The sequence below is a fragment of the Salmo trutta genome, chromosome 3 (assembly GCF_901001165.1).
Source record: "Salmo trutta chromosome 3, fSalTru1.1, whole genome shotgun sequence".
Lineage (NCBI taxonomy): Eukaryota > Metazoa > Chordata > Actinopteri > Salmoniformes > Salmonidae > Salmo > Salmo trutta.
Genome location: NC_042959.1, coordinates 64,286,633 through 64,305,175, shown reverse-complemented (window position 1 = coordinate 64,305,175; position 18,543 = coordinate 64,286,633). Strand labels below are relative to the sequence as shown.

The following is an 18,543-nucleotide window of genomic DNA, read 5'->3' as shown; positions in this document are numbered from 1 at the left end:
TTCTACATGTAGAATGTACAGTACCAGTCAAAAGATTGGACACACCTCATTCCAGGGTTTTTCTTTATTTTTATTATTTTCTACATTGTAGAATAGTGAAGACATCAAAAATATGAAATAAATATGGAATCATGTAGTAACAGTGTTAAGTCAAAATATATTTTATATTTGAGATTCTTCAAGGTAGCCACCATTTGCCTTGACAGCTTTAATACACGCTTGGCATTCTCTCAACCATCTCTCAACCAGCTTCTTGAGGTAGACACCTGGAATGCATTTCAATTAACAGGCGTGCCTTTTTGAAAGTTTATTTGTGGAATTTCTTTCCTTAATGCATTTGAGCCAATCAGTTGTGTTGTGACAAGGTAGAGGTGGTATACAGAATAGCCCTATTTGGTAAAAGACCAAGGCCATATAATGGCAGAGCAGCTCAAAAAGCAAAGAGAAACGAGTCCATAATTTCTTCAAGTGCAGTCGCAAAAACCATCAAGCACTATGATGAAACTGTCTCTCGAGGATCGTCACAGGAAAGGAAGACCCAGAGTTACATCTGCTGCAGAGGATAAATTCATTAGTTACCAGCCTCAGAAATCAACTGCACCTCAGATTGCAGCCCAAATAAATTAAAGTAACAGACAACATTAACTGTTTAGAGGGGACTGTGTAAATCAGGCCTTCATGGACAAATTGTTGCAAAGAAACCACTAAAGGACACCAATAACAGGAGACTTGCTTGGGCCAAGAAACACAAGCAATGGACATTAGACCAGTGGAAATCTGTCCTTTGGGTCTGACGAGTCCAAATTTGAGATTTTTGTTCCAACCACTGTCTTTAAGACACAGAGTAGGTGAACGGTTGATCGCCACGTGGTTCCCACCGTGAAGCATGGTGGTGGTATGATGGTGCTTTGCGGCTGACACCGATTTATTTAAAATTCAAGGCAGTTAACCAGCATGGCTACCACAGCATTCTGCAGCGATACGCCATCACATCTGGTTTGCGCTTAGTGGGACTATCATTTATTTTCAACAGGAAAATGACCAAAAACACCCAGGCTGTGTAAAGGCTATTTGACCAAGAAAGAAAGTGATGAGTGCTGCATCAGATGACCTGGCCTCCACAATCACCCAACCTCAACCAAATTGAAATGATTTGGGATGAGATTGACCGCAGAGTGAAGGAAAAGCAGCCAACAAGTGATCGGCATGTGGGAACTCCTTCAAGACTACCTCATTAAGCTGGTTCAGAGAATGCCAAGAGTGTACAAAGCAGTCAAGGCAAAGGGTGGCTACTTTGAAGAATCTAAAATATATTTAGCTTTGTTTAACACTTTCCTGGTTACTACATGATTCTGTGTTACTTCTTAGTTGTCTTCACTATTATTCTACCATGTAGAAAAGGTGAGTAGGTGTCCAAACTTGACTGGTACTGTATATTATGGTATCTTAAACGGTTTCCCGATTTATCATTAACACCACATCTGACCTAGCGAATTTAATGCATTCATAGCTAGTTTCACAACAAATAGGTTATGCATACTTCCCACAATGTTAGCTGACCACTGATACAATGTAACTTGTCAAAAATACTTGCACATAACATTCAGTGTGATGAACCAATACACATGAAAACTTAAGACACAGGGATGGAGAATCAGCAGGCCTTTATTTGATTCCTTCAGGTGCTGGCATTGACACAATTGGCACGAGAATAAACTTTGCTTAGCCATCCTCCTGCCACTTTACAGGAGGATGGCTAAGCAGGTGACCTCTGCCAACACAACTACAACAGGAGCATTACTCAAACCAAATTAGTTGGATAGAAATAAATTCAAATCAAGTCTACCATAGTCTTCTTATACTTGGCCCTGGAGTACCCCTGGCAAATACTGCTTCACTTAGCCATTTTATAGCCTTGTCCCAAAGCTATTGCTCATTGTTGTGGGCGGCTGGTGTGCTGAGATTAACCAATTAATAACGTTTAACACAGACACTTGACAATGCTCAAATCATAAGTCCCATTTCAGTGTTCAAGTGCCTCAATTCAGGATAATTGACAATGGAATAAGTTAAATAAACTCCAGCATTTACAGGGATACTCCAGAGCCAGACGTGGGGAAACAGTGCTCAGTATTGTAGGCTGTTTAAATAAGGGCTTACAGTACATGCATTACAATGGTTCCTGTTCTGTTCTGCTGGTGCTACACTCAATGCAGAGGCCAGCCCTCTGCTACATCTCTAATGTTGAAGATTGTAGGATCTGTTAGGGTTGTCACTATAAGACAAGATTGTATTTGGCAATATATTATCCTTTTAAAAGTAGAACACTGTACTTTGGCCAATGAGAGTACTGCTACAACCTTCCTGCAACACAACCATTGCTCTGTCAGACTACCCAATATAGCTGTATGAAAGAGGAAAAATACATTGCATAACAATTGAGAAAATGACTGAAATGCTGCGATTCCTCAACGACAATTGCCAGTATTGTAACAAATCACTTCTTGTGTTAGAGATTAGGGTCCCCCACCCTGTGTGACCATTCCTGCTCCCTGGCCTCTGGAAAGCTACAGATAGATCTAGGGTCAGGTTTTCATCCCTAAATCCTAATATTAACCACTAGGAGGGGATGCAAAATTGACCTTAGATCAGTTTAAACTACTCCACATTAAAAAACACTGAGGGGAGTTCTGGGAAGCTGAGAAAACAAGCACTGACTTGGTGAGAGCTAAAGAACACATAACCAGAGAAGCTCTTTTTGGAACTGAACTTTCAAGCTACTTTCTGGAGCTCTGGTTCACACAGACAGATCCTTTCAGATGTACAGTATGAACACTGAGCGGCGGTTCGATTAAGGCACACGAGTGAGTTAAGAGGAAGATTGTGAGAGATGAACAGAAGAGTCAGAGAGCGATAGAATAAGATGACTGGCTTCAGCATGTCTAATTCAAGTTTTTTTTTTGGGGGGGGGGTTCGGTAAGTCAGCGTGTCTAAATTAAATGTTTACCCTGTTGATACAGGCACATCTCCATGTCAGGTTCTACTGCCATCATCTCCTTGTCTAAGGGATCTGTTGCCCAAAGAGTTACGGGTCTGTCTGGTGCTATAGCCCACTAAGGAGGCTGTAAAATACTAAACAAATAAACAATAAGTAAACTAATCAACACTCATCATTGGACTCATCCGTGTGCGTCTGTGACAAACTATTCATGGAGGTGCCTTTCATGTATGACTGTAAAGTCACATTAGCATGAACACTTAAAAACAAAGATACTAGAACTACATTTTAAAAGTAGTTCTAGTCATATTTCCACCGTATAGCACCATGATAGCTTTTCCCAAACAGCCGTTAAAGCAGAGGGGGTCCTTTTGGTTTTTTGAGTAAATCCATATTCCCCATCAACATGTTCAGCTTTGGTTTGGTTTCCTCGACAGTCATCTGCTCAGAAATTAGTCTATAGGAAGTGAACCTGACAAGCGAGGAGGGCCTTTTCAACAGGAAATGATGAAATGTGACTGTATAAGAAGCCACCACAGTGATACACTAGCCATACAGAAAGACAGCAGACTTAGAAAATTATTGACAGTTGACAGGTTGGGTACATATGTTGGTTAAAAAACAGATGTAATCTGTGCCAAAACAAACTGACCACTGCTGTAAACATTACCCCCCACCCCCCAAAAAAAAAAAAAACAACTGGAAGATGCTTCCTGTAGAATTTTTTTTATATTCAGTCAAACTTTTCTGAATGTCTGTGCGCAGCAGGGGATGGTGTGATGAATGCCAGACACCTCTTGTTCTCCTGGAAAAGAGACAAGGCTCCAGTTAGGAACTAATGTAATCAAATTGCAAAAGCAGAAGTAAAGCCAATTCAACAATCCTATCCAACGAGAATCTTTTATCAAGAGCTAGGCTGAACATGAGTGAACCGTTTCTCAGTTCAGGCCCTAATGCCCAAAATTATTTTGTTTTATGACCACTGACCAGCAAGGAGTCAAAGGACTCAACAGATTAAATAAACAAAATTGAAATAACTAACTACCTCTATGAGTAGTGGGAGACTTATCTCTGCATAAGTGGAAAAACCTTACCGTTTATGCTGCGCTTAACTCGCCGTCCTTGCCTCTGATCTCATCTTCGGCGTCTGGGTCGGCAGAGTGGAACTCTGCCACGTACAGGCCCTTGTCGATGCTGCCGGGGATGGGCTTAATGTCGGTCACCAGCTGGTCCTCGATGGACTTCAGGTTGAAGCGGTCCTCAGAGGTGATCAGGTTGATGGCCAGACCCAGGTGACCAAACCTCCCTGGAAAAGGAGGTGTTAAAATAGGCAACAGGCTTATATTTGATGCTTTATTTACCCAGGAGAAAAGCAGATGGTAGCTGGAGGACGTTGTCCGAGGTCTGATTTGACGGCGTGATGAAAATGCAGTGTATGGTCTCACCTGATCTGCCGATGCGATGCAGGTACGTCTCAGCATTCTTGGGGAAGTCAAAGTTGATCACTACGTTCACCGCTTGGATGTCAATTCCCCTGGTGAACAGATCTAAGCAGGGAGGCAAGAGAATAATTTAAATCTTTTTTTTTTTATCAACCAAGCAATCATTCAACAAGGGTAAAATACGTTACCTGTGCAGACCAAGTTCCTGCAGAGTCCGTTTCTGAAGTCATGGAACACACGGTTTCTGTACTCCTGTTTCAAAGGCAAAACCAGTGCAAGGGTTAGCAAGACATGGCTACACACTGTCTAATGAGAAGGTATTCCATGCTGTCTACATCTAAAGTGCAAGTGGCTGGGCCGGCTGAGCTGACCTGCATCATCTTGGCGTGGATGTAGAAGCAGGAGTAGCCCAGCTGGGTTATCTTCTTGGCCAGCAGCTCAACCCTCTGGGTGGAGTTACAGAAGATGATGGACTGGTTGATCTGGAGCTGTTGGAGAACGAAAGATGCATTGATGAGACAATGTACTCATTATGAATGAATGGATGACCCAGATGACAGAAACATGGCTTCCTGCTTTACCATCAGCCAATATCTCTACGACTGAAAGAAGTTGAGCTTTTCTGACTGCGTATGTAAAGGACCAGTTATGGAACAAGTTTCCAACCCACCTAAAGAGTTAGTCTATCTAGCAAAACATGAGGCGATATCTTTGGGAGCTAAGGCTCCTTCAAGGTTACTCATCAAGCAGGTACAGTGCATTCGTAAAGTATTCAGACCCCCTGAATTTTTCCATATTTTGTTACATTACAGCCTTATTCTAAAATTGATTAGGTCGTCCCTCCCCTCAATCTACACCAATATCCCATGATGACAAAGGAACATTTTTATTTTACACACAAATGTTAACTAACGTAAACTATTTTTTTCAATTATTTTTTAAAAGAATCACATAAGTATTCAGACCCTTTACTCAGTACTTTTGGCAGCAATTACAGCCACGAGTAGGACACTACAAGCTTGGCACAAGTGTATTTGGGTAAGTTACTTCCATTCTTCTCTGCAGATCCTCTCAAGCTCTGTCAAGACTGCCGCTACACAGCTATTTTTTGGTCTCTCCAGAGATGTTCGATCAGGTCAAGTCCAAGTTCTGGCTGGGCCACTCAAGAACATTGAGACTTGTCCCAAAGCCACTCCCGCGTTGTCTGGCTGTGTTCTCAGGGTCATTGTCCTCTTGGAATGTTAACCTGCTCCAGAGCACTCAGGACCTCAGACTGAGGTGAAGGTTTTCAATTAGGATCTCTGTTCATCTTTCCCTCGATCCTGATTAGTCTCCCAGTCCCTGCCGCTGAAAAACATCCCCACAGCATGGTACTGCCACCACCATGCTTAACTGTAGGAATGGTTGCAGGTTTCCTCCAGATGTGACACTTGGCATTCAGGACAAATAGTTCAATCTTGGTTTCATCAGACCAGAGGATCTTGTTTCTCATGGTCAGAGTCCTTTAGGTGCATTTTGTCAAACTCCAAGCGAGCCGTCATGTTCCTTTCACGGAGGAGTGACTTCCATCTGGCCACTACCATAAAGGCCTGATTGGTGGAGTGCTGCAGAGATGGTTGTCCTTCTGGAAGGTTCTCCCATCTCCACAGAGGAACTCTGGAGCTCTGTCAGATGGACCATTGGGTCCCTGGTCACCTCCCTGACCAAGGGCCTTCAGCCACAATTGCTCAGTTTGGCCAGCTCTAAATCAAATTACATTTTGTTGGTCACATACACATGGTTAGCAGATGTTAATGCGAGTGTAGCAAAATGCTTGTGCTTCTAGTTCCGACCATGCAGAAACATCTAGCAAGTAACCTAACAATTTCACAACAACTACCTTATACAAACAAGTGTAAAGGAATGATTAAGAATATGTACATTTAAATATATGGATGAGCGATGGCCATACCACATAGGCAAGATGCAGTAGATGGTTTAGAGTACAGTATATACATATGAGATGAGTAATGTAGGGTATATAAAGTGGCATTGTTTAAAGTGACTAGTGATAGATTTATTATATCCAATTTTTAATTATTAAAGTGGCTAGAGATTTGAGTCAGTATGTTGGCAGCAGCCACTCAATGTTAGTGATGGCTGTTTAACAGTGATGGCCTTGAGAGAGAAGCTGTTTTTCAGTCTCTCGGTCCAAGCTTTGATGCACCTGTACTGACCTCGCCTTCTGGATGATAGCGGGGTGCACAGGCAGTGGCTCGGCTGGTGGTTGTCCTTGATAATCTTTTTGGCCTTCCTGTGATATTGGGTGCTGTAGGTGTCCTGGAGGGCAGGTAGTTTGCCCCCGGTGATGCGCTGTGCAGACCGCACTACCCTTTGGTGAGCTTTACGGTTGTGGGCGGTGCAGTTGCCGTACCAGGCAGTGATACAGGCCGACAGGATGCTCTCGATTGTGCATCTGTAAAAGTTTGGCGGTTTTAGGTGACAAGCCATATTTCTTCAGCCTCCTGAGGTTGAAGAGGCGCCTTCCTCCCGACACTGTCTGTGTGGGTGGACCATTTCAGTTTGTCCGTGATGTGTATGCCGAGGAACTTAAAAAAAACTTTCCACCTTCTCCACTACTGTCCCGTCGATGTGGATAGGGGGCTGCTTCCTCTGCTGTTTCCTGAAGTCCACAATCATCTCCTTTGTTGACATTGAGTTTTTTTCCTGACACCACACTCCGAGGGCCCTCACCTCCTCCCTGTAGCCCGTCTTGTCATTGTTGGTAATCAAGCCTACCACTGTAGTGTCGTCTGCAAACTTGATAATTGAGTTGGAGGCGTGCATGGCCACGCAGTCATGGGTGAACAGGGAGTACAGGAAAGGGCTGAGAACACACCCTTGTGGCACCCCAGCGTTGAGGATCAGTGGGGTGGAGATGTTTCCTATCCTCACCACCTGGGGACGGCCCGTCAGAAAGCCCAGGACCCAGTTGCACAGGACGAGGTCGAGACCCAGGGTCTCGAGCTTAATGACGAGATTGGAGGGTACTATGGTGTTAAATGCTGAGCTGTAATTGATGAACAGCATTCCTACATTGGTTTTCCTCTTGTCCAGATGGGTTAGGGCAGTGTGATTGCGTCGCCTGTGGACCTATTGGGCCGGTAAGCAAATTGGAGTGGGTCTAGGGTGTCAGGTGATATGATCCTTGACTAGTCTTTCAAAGCACTTCATGATGACAGAAGTGAGTGCTATGGGGAGTTAGTCATTTAGCTCAGTTACTTTCGCTTTCTTGGGAACAGGAACAATGGTAGCCCTCTTGAAGCATGTGGGAACAGCAGACTGGGATAGGGATTGATTGAATATGTCCATAAACACACCAGCCAGCTGGTATGCGCATGCTCTGAGGACATGAAGGAATGGAAGACTCGGAGGAGTCTTCCATTTAAGAATGATGGAGGCCACTGTTCTTGGGGACATTCAATGCTGTAGACATTTTTTGGTACCCTTCCCCAGATCTGTGTCTTGACACAATCCTGGCTCGGAACTCTGACAACTCCTTCGACTTCATGGCTTGGTTTTTGATCTGACATGCACTGTCGACTGTGGAAGCTTATCTAGACAGGTGTGTGCCTTTACAATTCATGTTCAATCAATTGAATTTGGATGGACTCCAAGTTGTAGAAACATCAAGGATGATCAATGCAAACAGGATGCACCCGAGCTCAATTTCAAGTCTCATAAAGGGTCTGAACACTTATGTAAATAAGGTGTTTTTTAATTTTAATACATTTGCTAAAGTGTATAAAAACCTGTTTTCACTTTGCCATTATGGGGTATTGTGTATAGATTGATGAGGGGAAATTCAATACATTTTAGAATAAGGCTGTAATGTAACAAAATGTGGAGAAAGTCTAGGGGTCTGAATACTTATCGAATGCACTGTACGTCGCTCAAAAAACTACCTCCACAGCTTTAGACAGACTCACCCTGGAGAAGAGGGTGTTGAGGCAGTGGACTTTCTGCCTCTCAGTGACGTAGGCGTAGTACTGGGTGATGCCCTTCAGTGTCAGTTCATCCATCAGGTTGATCTCATAGGGCTTTGAAAGGTGCTTCGCCTGGAGGGGGACAGGGGGAAACAGATCGCAATTGAGAGTAAAAACAATTCAGTTGTCAATTTTTAATTCAGACTCCTCTCACTGAACTGCCATGCACATCTCCCCCTTGGTCTATCCAACCACTACCTTAGTCTCACCCTGTTCTCTCACTCTCTAGCCCCCCAGTCATCAAGGCAAGTCCTCTCACCATGAACTTCTGCACACTGATGGGGAAGGTGGCAGAGTAGAGTAGGATCTGACGACCCTTAGCCAGGAAGCTGATGATATCTTCGATGAGGACCACAAAGTCCTGAGACAGCAGCTTGTCTGCCTGGAGAGGGAGAGACATTTGTTGATGACCCAATTGAGTGCATCCTCAGCACATTAACCTGTTATGGATAGGGGGCAGTATTTGCACGGCCGGATAAAAAACGTACCCGATTTAATCTGATTATTACTCCTGCCCAGAAACTAGAATATGCATATAATTATTAGCTTTGGATAGAAAACACTCCAAAGTTTCTAAAACTGTTTGAATGGTGTCTGTGAGTATAACAGAACTCATTTGGCAGGCCAAAACCTGAGAAGATTCTGTACAGGAAGTACCCTGTCTGACCACTTCGTGGCCTTCTTGATCATCTCTATCCAAAACAGGGGATCTCTGCTGTTACGTGACACTTCCTACGGCTCCCATGGGCTCTCAGAAGGCGGCTTTGCAGGCTCTGGCTGAAAAACATTAGCGCGTTTGGATAGTGGTCGGTCAGAGTACTATGAGACTGAGGCGCGTGCACGAGTCGACTCCATGTTTACTTTCTCTCTCTTTGAACGAAAACAACCACTCCCGGTCGGAATATTTTCACTTTTTTACGAGAAAAATGGCATAAAAATTGATTTTAAAACAGCGGTTGACATGCTTCGAAGTACGGTAATGGAATATTTAGAATTTTTTTTGTCACGAAACGCGTCGGGCGTGTCACCCTTGGATAGTGTCTTGAACGCACGAACAAAACGCCGCTATTTGGATATAACTATGGATTATTTGGAACCAAACCAACATTTGTTATTGAAGTAGAAGTCCTGGGAGTGCATTCTGACGAAGAACAGGAAAGGTAATCCAATTTTTCTAATAGTAAATCGGAGTTTGGTGAGGGTCAAACTTGGTGGGTGTCAAAATAGCTAGCCTGTGATGGCGTGCTATCTACTCAGAATATTGCAAAATGTGCTTTCACCGAAAAGCTATTTTAAAATCGCACATAGCGAGTGCATAAAGGAGTTCTGTATCTAGAATTCTTAAAATAATTGTTATGTTTTTTGTGAACGTTTATCGTGAGTAATTTAGTAAATTCACCGGAAGTGTTCGGTGGGAATGCTAGTTCTGAACGTCACATGCTAATGTAAAAAGCTGGTTTTTGATATAAATATGTATAACATAATGTCCTAGGCGTGTCATCTGATGAAGATCAAAGGTTAGTGCTGCATTTAGCTGTGGTTTTGGTTTTTGTGACATTATATGCTAGCTTGAAAAATGGGTGTCTGATTATTTCTGGCTGGGTACTCTGCTGACATAATCTAATGTTTTGCTTTCGCTGTAAAGCCTTTTTGAAATCAGACAGTGTGGTTAGATAAAGGAGAGTCTTGTCTTTAAAATGGTGTAAAATAGTCATATGTTTGAAAAATTGAAGTTTTTGTATTTGAGGAATTTGTCATTCGCGCCACGCCTATCATTGGATATTGGAGCAGGTGTTCCGCTAGCAGAACGTCTAGATGTAAGAGGTTAACTATTTCAAACAGAGCAGGTGGCAAAGTGGGGCTACTTTCATTTGGCTTATTAAACCAACAATATTATTCCATTAGCAAAACGAGCAACTACGGAGTCTCCCACAAAAAATATACTTTCCAGATTTCATAACATATGCCGCTTTAATAAAACAACCAGTAATGCTCACCTCATCCATCACCATCATCTGGACTTTATCCACTTTGGCCACGCCCTTCTTTATCAGGTCCAGGATCCTGCCTGGTGTTGCTATCACCACATGTACTGAGAGATAGGGGACGAGGAAGAGAAGAGTGAAAATGAACAGTAAGTACTAGGGATGTGCATCTTTCCCTTTTAAGATGGGTTGTTACGCATCTAGACAAATTGTCACCGATACAGGTACAATACGTTTGTTTGAAACGATTCAGTGCGATTCAGTTTGATTAGAGGAATGTATCGATGCGATCCACTAACATCTGTTGCATAAACACATTCATTTTCCATTCTAAATTCAAATCTGCTGCAGATGGAGCTCATGAGCTTTTAAAATTTAACTAGGCAAGTCAGTTAAGAACAAATTCTTATTTACAATGACGGCCTAAAGGGGAACAGTGGGTTAACTGCATTGTTCAGGGGTAGAACAGATTTTTACCCTGTCAGGCTACCTGCCACCCCTGGGTATCTCGGAGTTGACTTCTGTGTGTAAATGATGCATGTAGGCATCTGATCTGAGCCATAAGGAAAGTCACCGTCACCCACTAATGAATGTCATTTTCGCTGATTACGTGTTAGAGCTAGTAATGTATAAATACTTCTCGTCGCTAGCTTCGACCACGGAGTACAGATAGAAAAAGTGATTGCCATCGTCGTTATGAAATTAAACTTTTACCATATATAGCTAAAAATGACAAATACAATTTGTTCAAAAATGTAAAAAAAATACTGCTGATAGTGAACTTGAACAATCAAAATAAAATCTAATGTATGCCCTGATCAGTATGTAGCCTACCCACCTTTTCAAAAGTGCATTTATTTATTTTTTTAACTAGAAAAATGTAATTGGTTATCACTCAAGTAATAAAGGCTAATATTATGCAAGACATTTTACAAACATTTGAATGCTGAAGATGAGTCTCAGATATACCAGATCAGGAATAGACTACCCATCGTTGGTCAGTGTGCGAAGCTGCACACAGGACACAGATTGACCAGTCTACTGATATTGACTGGGGTTGTTGGGCATGCAAAATGACTTTTAGATCAATGACTGTCAACATAATTACATGCTTTGTCCAACACTGTAAGGAGAGGACGCAGTTGCCATAAAAGATGAGGTATTTTTGTAAAGTAGAAAGTAAATAAAAAAGTAAAATCGGCGATTTGTGGCTTTTCAATCGATTTTCTGACGATGCATGTTACATTTGGATCGGTTTGGGGTCCCGCGGATCAATGCACTCATACCTTAAACATTTGAATCAGGGAGCTATCGTTACAGCGGACCAAAGAACTCATACACTATATACAAAAGTATGTGGACCCCTCTTCAAATGAGTGGATTCGGCCATTTCAGTCACACCCGTTGCTAACAGGTGTATAAAAACAGCCATGCAATCTCCATAGACAAACATTAACAGGAGAATGGCCATTAGTAAAGAGCCCAGTGACTTTCAACGTGGCACCGTCATAGGATGCCACCTTTCCAACAAGTCAGTCCGTCAAATCTTTGCCTCGCTAGAGCTGCCCAGGTCAACTGTATGTGCTGTTATTGTGAAGTGGAAACATCTAGGAGCAATAACGGCTCAGCAACGAAGTGGCAGTGCTGAGGCGCATAAAAATAGTCTGTCCTCGGTCACAACACTCATTGTGGAGTTCCAAAACTGCCTTGAAGCAACTTCAGCACAAGAACTGTTCATCGGGAGCTTCATGAAATGGGTTTCCATGGCCGAGCAGCCGCACACAAGCCCAAGATCGCTTGGCATTGCGCATGGTGTCGGCTGGAGTGGTGTAAAACTCGCCACCATTGGATTCTGGAGCACTAGAAACGCATTCTCTGGAGTGATGAATCAAGCTTCACCATCTGGCAGTCCAAAGGACAAATCTGGGTTTGGCAGATGCCAGTAGAATGCCAACTGCCCCAAGGGAGGACTAACTCCATATTAATGCCCATGATTTTGGAATGAGATGTTCAACGAGCAGGTGTCCACATACACTACATGACCAAAAGTATCTTAAACATTTGAATCGGGGACCGATCATTACAGCCCTAGTAAGTACAGTACATAAAGGCACAATGAGGATCTGCACAACGTGCTGTTGCGTAACACATGGGCAGGTCTCTTGATCAACAGCCAAACTGGATTTAAAGTAACAAAGTTCAGTGTCAGTCACGCAAGCAAACAATATCTATGATCAGCTGCAATTCTTCACACATTGGTTATGCCACTACACTACAGCCACTATAACCCTTTCGACTGCCCATCCCCCGTGACTGAGTGGTAGTTACCAGTCTCGTCCAGACGCATGATGTCGTCCCTCAAGTTGGTGCCTCCCGTGGTGGCCATGACCTTGACCCCACCCATGTGCTTGCTCACCTGGATGCTGATCTGGCTCACCTGCAGGGCCAACTCTCGTGTAGGAACCATCACCATGGCTGCAGAGATGAGAGGAAGGGGAGCGAGAAATGAAGGATAGAGCAGAGAAAAAGAGGTTTGGGGAATGAGGGAGAAGAGGAAAAAATCTCCATAAATCAATTGGAATAAATAACCTATAACTGGAGACCATTAAAAAGCTAAATTTCACTGACAGGTGATGAGCTCAGGCACTGGCTGGTGAATGTAATTTATCCAACTCACTAGTTGGATAAGTGGCCTTGATATATTATGAATCTGTGGCATGCTGTTCCCTTGAGGTCCAGCACTATTAGAGCACACTGTGTGGGCGTTAGGTTTGTGACACTGGGTCTGTCCATATGTCAGAGATTCCGTGTCCCACCAGGCGTACTGGACCGGTGTAATGTCCTCTCCATACACTGAATGTGTGCTTACTTATGCATCAATCTAGTGAATTGTTCAGGCAACTACATAGGGGTATTCACCAGTGATTACATTACAATAGGCCAAATTAATAATAAAACATTAAGTGCAGATTTCACAGATGGACTTCGTATCAAAATTGATTAAAACAAGCAAATGAGATTACATGGATTGATGTTGAAAGGGTATTGAGTAGCAGCGGGTGCAGTTCTCACCCTGTATGTGGTCCTTCTTCAGGTCTATCCTCTCCAGGAGAGGAATGAGGTAGGCTCCGCTTTTCCCGGTGCCGTTCTTAGCTCGGGCCAAGATGTCCCTTCCTGACAGAGCAATGGGGATGCTCTCCTCCTAGGGACAGACACACAGGTTGGTGAGCGAGACAGTTCCACAAACATGAGCAAACACTAACACACATTCAACAAAATTCCAAAATAGTCATGGACAGGGAAGTCACCTGTACAGGAGATGGTTTCTCCCAGCCCATCTCAAAGATCCCCATCAGTAGCTCCCGCTTCAGGCAGTAGTCTTCAAACTCATTCCCCTTGGTCGATGTCACATCCTGGGGAAAGAGTAGACGTCAAGGTTGAAGCTGGGGTCATTATTGATTTATGGACTTATAGGGGTCTGCTTTATTAAACTGTGAATGTGTCACTAGGACTTACTGATGTTCTAAATCTGCAGTCTTTCTGTGGAAGCTGCAGGCACTTCTTCCAGTCATCGCCAAAACGGATGCCCCCACTGCTCTGGGGAATGTTGCCTCCCTTCTGGTGGGTGTCTGGTTGTGGGGCAGTTGCCAGGGATCCTGATGTTAGTCCAACTGGCTTGAGTGGTCCTCTAAACTGCCCGTTGGGCTTGTTCAGTCCCATTATGGATGTTGGGTTCTCCGTTCTTGCTGTAGACATGGCTTAGAGAGCTTTTCCTTCAGTCTGTCAATTTCTTAGTCACTCACAGTGTAAAGCTAAACTTTTTTAAAATCCTTTTTTCTGTCCAATGTTTCCTTAGATCTTGGTTTTCCACTCGTGGTACTAATGTCCTTGTGTTATTTAGTTCACAAAAAAAATAAAACCTTGTTTTCAGGATTTCTAATTTAAAGAATTTAAGTATACACTTATACGTACAGACCTCTTGAAAAAAAGAGTCTGGCGTATGAAAATGGTATATTTACAAGACGACGCTCCCCAAAAAGGGAGAAATTAGCATTTATATGAACAAATAGATCATATATCCGCTCAAAAAAACAAACCTTTGTGAAAGTGTTTCAGAATTCAAACATTAAAGTTATCCTGGTCAAAATAGCTTCTTTCTGAAGTCTTTTTTCTGTGTACAACAACCTGTAAAGTTTTTAATATTGTCTCTATGTTCAAAGACCTTTTCACCGTTTTTCCTGGACTGAAATGGTCGTACGTTTCTTGTTTAGTCTCAAGTGCTTTTAGTCTTTTACATTCAAACAGACCTGTACTGTCCTCTGATTCACATGGACTATTCCTATGTTTCTTTGAGTCTTTCAACTTTGTGTTTTTTGGTGTGTTATGAAGCAAAAAATGTGTGCTCTTGTCAACCACAAAAAAATGACTTAGACAAAACACCGAGGGAAATAGTTCCAACCCGTTGTGCTGTTCACTTTGACAGTAACAATGTGTGTTCTGCTGTTGTGCTCTTCTTTTGCTGTGGTATATGTGGAGCTGACACACTCCTCAATCACATTTGCATTCAACTCCTGGTTACCTGCACGAAAGCAACAATACATCATAAGGACAAAAGCATCACAAATGAAAACGTGTGTCTGTGTCGCTATTGACTGTAGCCAATACTAAAAGGAAATTGAGATTGTTTAAATTATTGAAACCATGTAAATTAATCTAAATTTCTAAACAAAACAACCACTAAGTAGGACTGCACTTGAAATGATAGAATGTGTTTATTTCCTGAACGTGAGCTAATCGGGTCTAACGTTAAACTTGAGCATTTTAGTTAACGTGTAACTAGCGAACTGGATATATTAGCAAGGTGTTTAGCTAGCTAGTTAGGTTACGTGGTAAAAAAAAAAAGTCGATAAGAGTAGTTAGCTAACGTTAGTTACCAAGTGCAGTGGTCTGGGGCAAAAGCAAAGCAGAAAAACTATTTTAAAAAGATCCAAAAACGTAAGTTACGAGCACACGTTAGCTACGCACAAGTTGGCTGTGCTAAAACACTACGTTAGCTAGGACTGAGTTCAACAAAATAGTTTAGTTAACGTTAGCGCTGAGTTGGTGATCAGTGTACTCATGAGACAATTAACAAATTGATAGCCGTATTAGCAGCCAACATAGACCCACAATGGGTTTACCAGCAAACGTTAGATGGCTAACTAATGATTGGTTGTGTGACCACAGTAACTGTAGGCAAACTTTACGTGGATAATTAGCTACCTAGTGGCATTAAATGCCCGGTAAAGTAGATTAGCTAAGCTAACGTAGCTAGCTAGAGTTGTGTTAGTCAACTACCGTTAGCTAGCTAGCTGTGACAACGTGTTAATCGAAGTTTTTGGGCAGAGATAGTTTGACAACTTGGAGGCTAGCAGTACCATCACGACAAGTTCGAGCTGAGGCTAACGATTTAGATAAACAGTCGACAGATATTAGAAAGTAAAATATGAAATAACTAGCTTGCACGTTTGCTTGGCAAACATTGCTGGTTAGCTAGCTATGGTAACTAAGTTAAGCGTAGGCTGACTGGTCGACTCTCCTTCAAACATACTAGCATAGGCAGCTGAGTAGCGCCCATGCACTATCGGCTACTTCCAACAAATACAACATGTTACCTTAATGTTCATCGAACGTCTTCTCTCGTTAACTTAATACTTGGACAATTTGCTTTAATTATGAAACGGTTTGTGTTTCGTGAAACCCACCGACTTGTCTCTCTATTGTCTCTTCTTTAAAAAAACGACAATTCAACATGGCCGCGCGCTCGCCTTTAGCTGGTTGTCTTTCGCTTTCCTACTGGGTCGTCACTAGTTACCACAGTCATAAACCCCGCCCATTTATACAATTTACCTTATTAAAATGTGATTTTAACCTGATAGCTGTATGCCATAATTTGCCTTAAAAGGCAAATTCGTTATTTTTATGCATTTTTACGATATAACCCATTCTGACTTTGTGGCTGTGGTAACTAATGGAACCCTTCGTTCGTCTGGCTGCGCAGGTACATGAACTACCCAATCAGCGTGTCCTGTTTCGAACTCAAATTGTTTAGCGATATCTAGGTTCTTGGGACGTACTTAACGTAAAAGGTTTGCTTGCTTCCCGGGCGAAACACTTCGGTAGAGTTCGTGCACATACCTATTTCGACATTTTGTGAAGTTTTTGTTGGTTTTGGACTTCGGTGAAGGTTTTTTCGGCTGTTCGGGCACACGAAAAAAATTCTGGAGGCAAGCCGAAGTTCGGAGCCGATGTCTACGCCCCTTCGTCGGTGATTGGTCAACAGTAGGGATTCTTCAAAATAGTCTTTGTTGTCGTTCAACCAGAGACGACTCGTTTTTATGCCATTTTTATCATTGAGAAATACTGCACAAAAAACCTTAGTTAGATGTACAATTGCGCGACTAATATTTATTCGGTAAAAACGTCAACATTAATGACAGATTTCTTGGGATATCTTCGATTAGTTCAGACTATTCTGAGGAATTGTAACTGGCTACGGCGTCAGAAAATGGAAAATCTGTACTATTGCCATTTTTTTCTCGTTTTTCAAGCGAATGTATTTTATGGGAGTATGGTAGCACTCTCGGTTCGACTAGTCGCCAACAGAACTGAAGCATGCTGACGCATTTAACGCATATCCTAACCCTTTGCTTAACCATTTTACATTTCAATTTCAATGGGGTAGGGACGTCCAATGATTCTGCATAGTACAGACTTTTCAACTAATGAAGTTAGGTAAGGCAACCACATATCACACTCAATGCAGGTAAAACGTAATGTAAAAAACAAACATCACAAGTATAGGGTCATAACAAGGTGAACGAGTCCAAGCATATTCTGACAGGTGGCTGTTTTCATCAGGCCTGCGGCAGCCTTGTGTTCTCAGGAAACCAGTGGTATTCTCAGAACCTCAGATACCCAGGTGGGGCCTTCTAATGTCTGAAGGGCACAACACTCAAAACAGGTGTTAATACACACAGAGGTATCCTGTTCCAGTTTATCATAACACAATTTATTAACCCTTTAAAAGGTATGAGGCCTTGGTTTAACCCTCTTCAGTGAGTAACTTCATAAAAGAGGGGAATAGTTGAGTACCTGTTGTTTTTCTCAGCTTTTTAATTTTTATTTAACCAGGTAGGCCAGTTGAGAACAAGTTCTCATTTACAACTGCGACCTGGCCATGATAAAGCAAAGCAGTGTGACAAAAACAACAGAGTTACACATGGGATTAACAATCGTAGTCAAAACTACAATAGAATAATCTGTATACAGTGTGTGCAAATAAAGGAGGTAAGGCAATAAATAGGCCAATAATTGTGATGTAATTACAATTTAGTAATTTACACTGGAGTGATATTCAGTTGAAGTTGGAAGTTTACATACACTTAGGTTGGAGTCATTAAAACTTGTTTTTCAACCACTCCACAAATTTCTTGTTAACAAACTATAGTTTTGGCAAGTCGGTTAGGACATCTGCTTTGTGCATGACACAAGTCATTTTTCCAACAATTGTTTACAGACAGATTATTTCACTTATAATTCACTGTATCACAATTCCAGTGGGTCAGAAGTTTACATATACTAACTTGACTGTGCCTTTAACCAGCTTGGAAAATTCCAGAAAATGATGTCATGGCTTTAGAAGCTTCTGATAGGCTAATTGACATCATTTGAGTCAATTGGAGGTGTACCTGTGGATGTATTTCAAGGCCTACCTTCAAACTTAGTGGCGCTTTGCTTGACATCATGGGAATATCAAAAGAAATCAGCCAAGACCTCAGAAAAAACATTGCAGACTTCCACAAGTCTGGTTCATCCTTGGGAGCAATTTACAAACGCCTGAAGGTACCACGTTCATCTGTACAAACATTAGTACGCAAGTATAAACACCATGGGACCATGCAGCCGTCATACCGCTCAGGAAGGAGACGCCTTCTGAACGTACTTTGGTGTGAAAAGTGCAAATCAATCCCAGAACAACAGCAAAGGACCTTGTGAAGATGCTGGAGGAAACAGGTACAAAAGTATCTATATCCACAGTAAAACGAGTCCTA

General features: G+C 42.3%; 1 protein-coding gene across 4 annotated transcripts; it reads right to left on the bottom strand.

The window, feature by feature from the left end:
* Positions 1 to 1,647: 1,647 nt before the first annotated feature.
* On the bottom strand, positions 1,648 to 16,751 carry LOC115183280 (probable ATP-dependent RNA helicase ddx6). 4 transcript variants are annotated; one of them, XR_003874023.1, is made up of 14 exons: positions 16,105 to 16,292; positions 13,967 to 15,029; positions 13,759 to 13,863; positions 13,523 to 13,652; positions 12,779 to 12,925; positions 10,463 to 10,557; positions 8,725 to 8,847; positions 8,409 to 8,537; positions 4,812 to 4,928; positions 4,629 to 4,692; positions 4,444 to 4,545; positions 4,093 to 4,304; positions 1,780 to 3,803; positions 1,648 to 1,731 (listed from the first exon to the last, which is right to left on the bottom strand). XR_003874023.1 is itself a non-coding variant. In XM_029744625.1 (13 exons), the coding sequence occupies exons 2-12, from the start codon at positions 14,204 to 14,206 to the stop codon at positions 4,096 to 4,098; spliced, it is 1,461 nt and encodes a 486-aa protein (XP_029600485.1). In that variant the 5' UTR covers positions 14,207 to 15,029; positions 16,628 to 16,751; the 3' UTR covers positions 1,648 to 3,803; positions 4,093 to 4,095. The 4 variants fall into 4 exon arrangements, 3 of the variants coding, with proteins under 3 accessions (XP_029600485.1, XP_029600477.1, XP_029600470.1); XM_029744625.1 differs by lacking the exon at positions 16,105 to 16,292 and adding an exon at positions 16,628 to 16,751 and having other exon boundaries at positions 1,648 to 3,803; XM_029744617.1 differs by having other exon boundaries at positions 1,648 to 3,803; positions 16,195 to 16,296.
* Positions 16,752 to 18,543: the final 1,792 nt, after the last annotated feature.

Coding starts and splice junctions, on each gene's coding strand:
- LOC115183280 (XM_029744625.1), bottom strand. CDS start 14,206: ATGTCTACAGCAAGAACGGAGAACCCAACATCCATAATGGGACTGAAC. Junction 13,864..13,966: donor ACTGCAGATTTAGAACATCA/GTAAGTCCTAGT, acceptor CTCTTTCCCCAG/GATGTGACATCGACCAAGGG. Junction 4,305..4,443: donor GCATCGCATCGGCAGATCAG/GTGAGACCATAC, acceptor CTCCTTTTCCAG/GGAGGTTTGGTCACCTGGGT.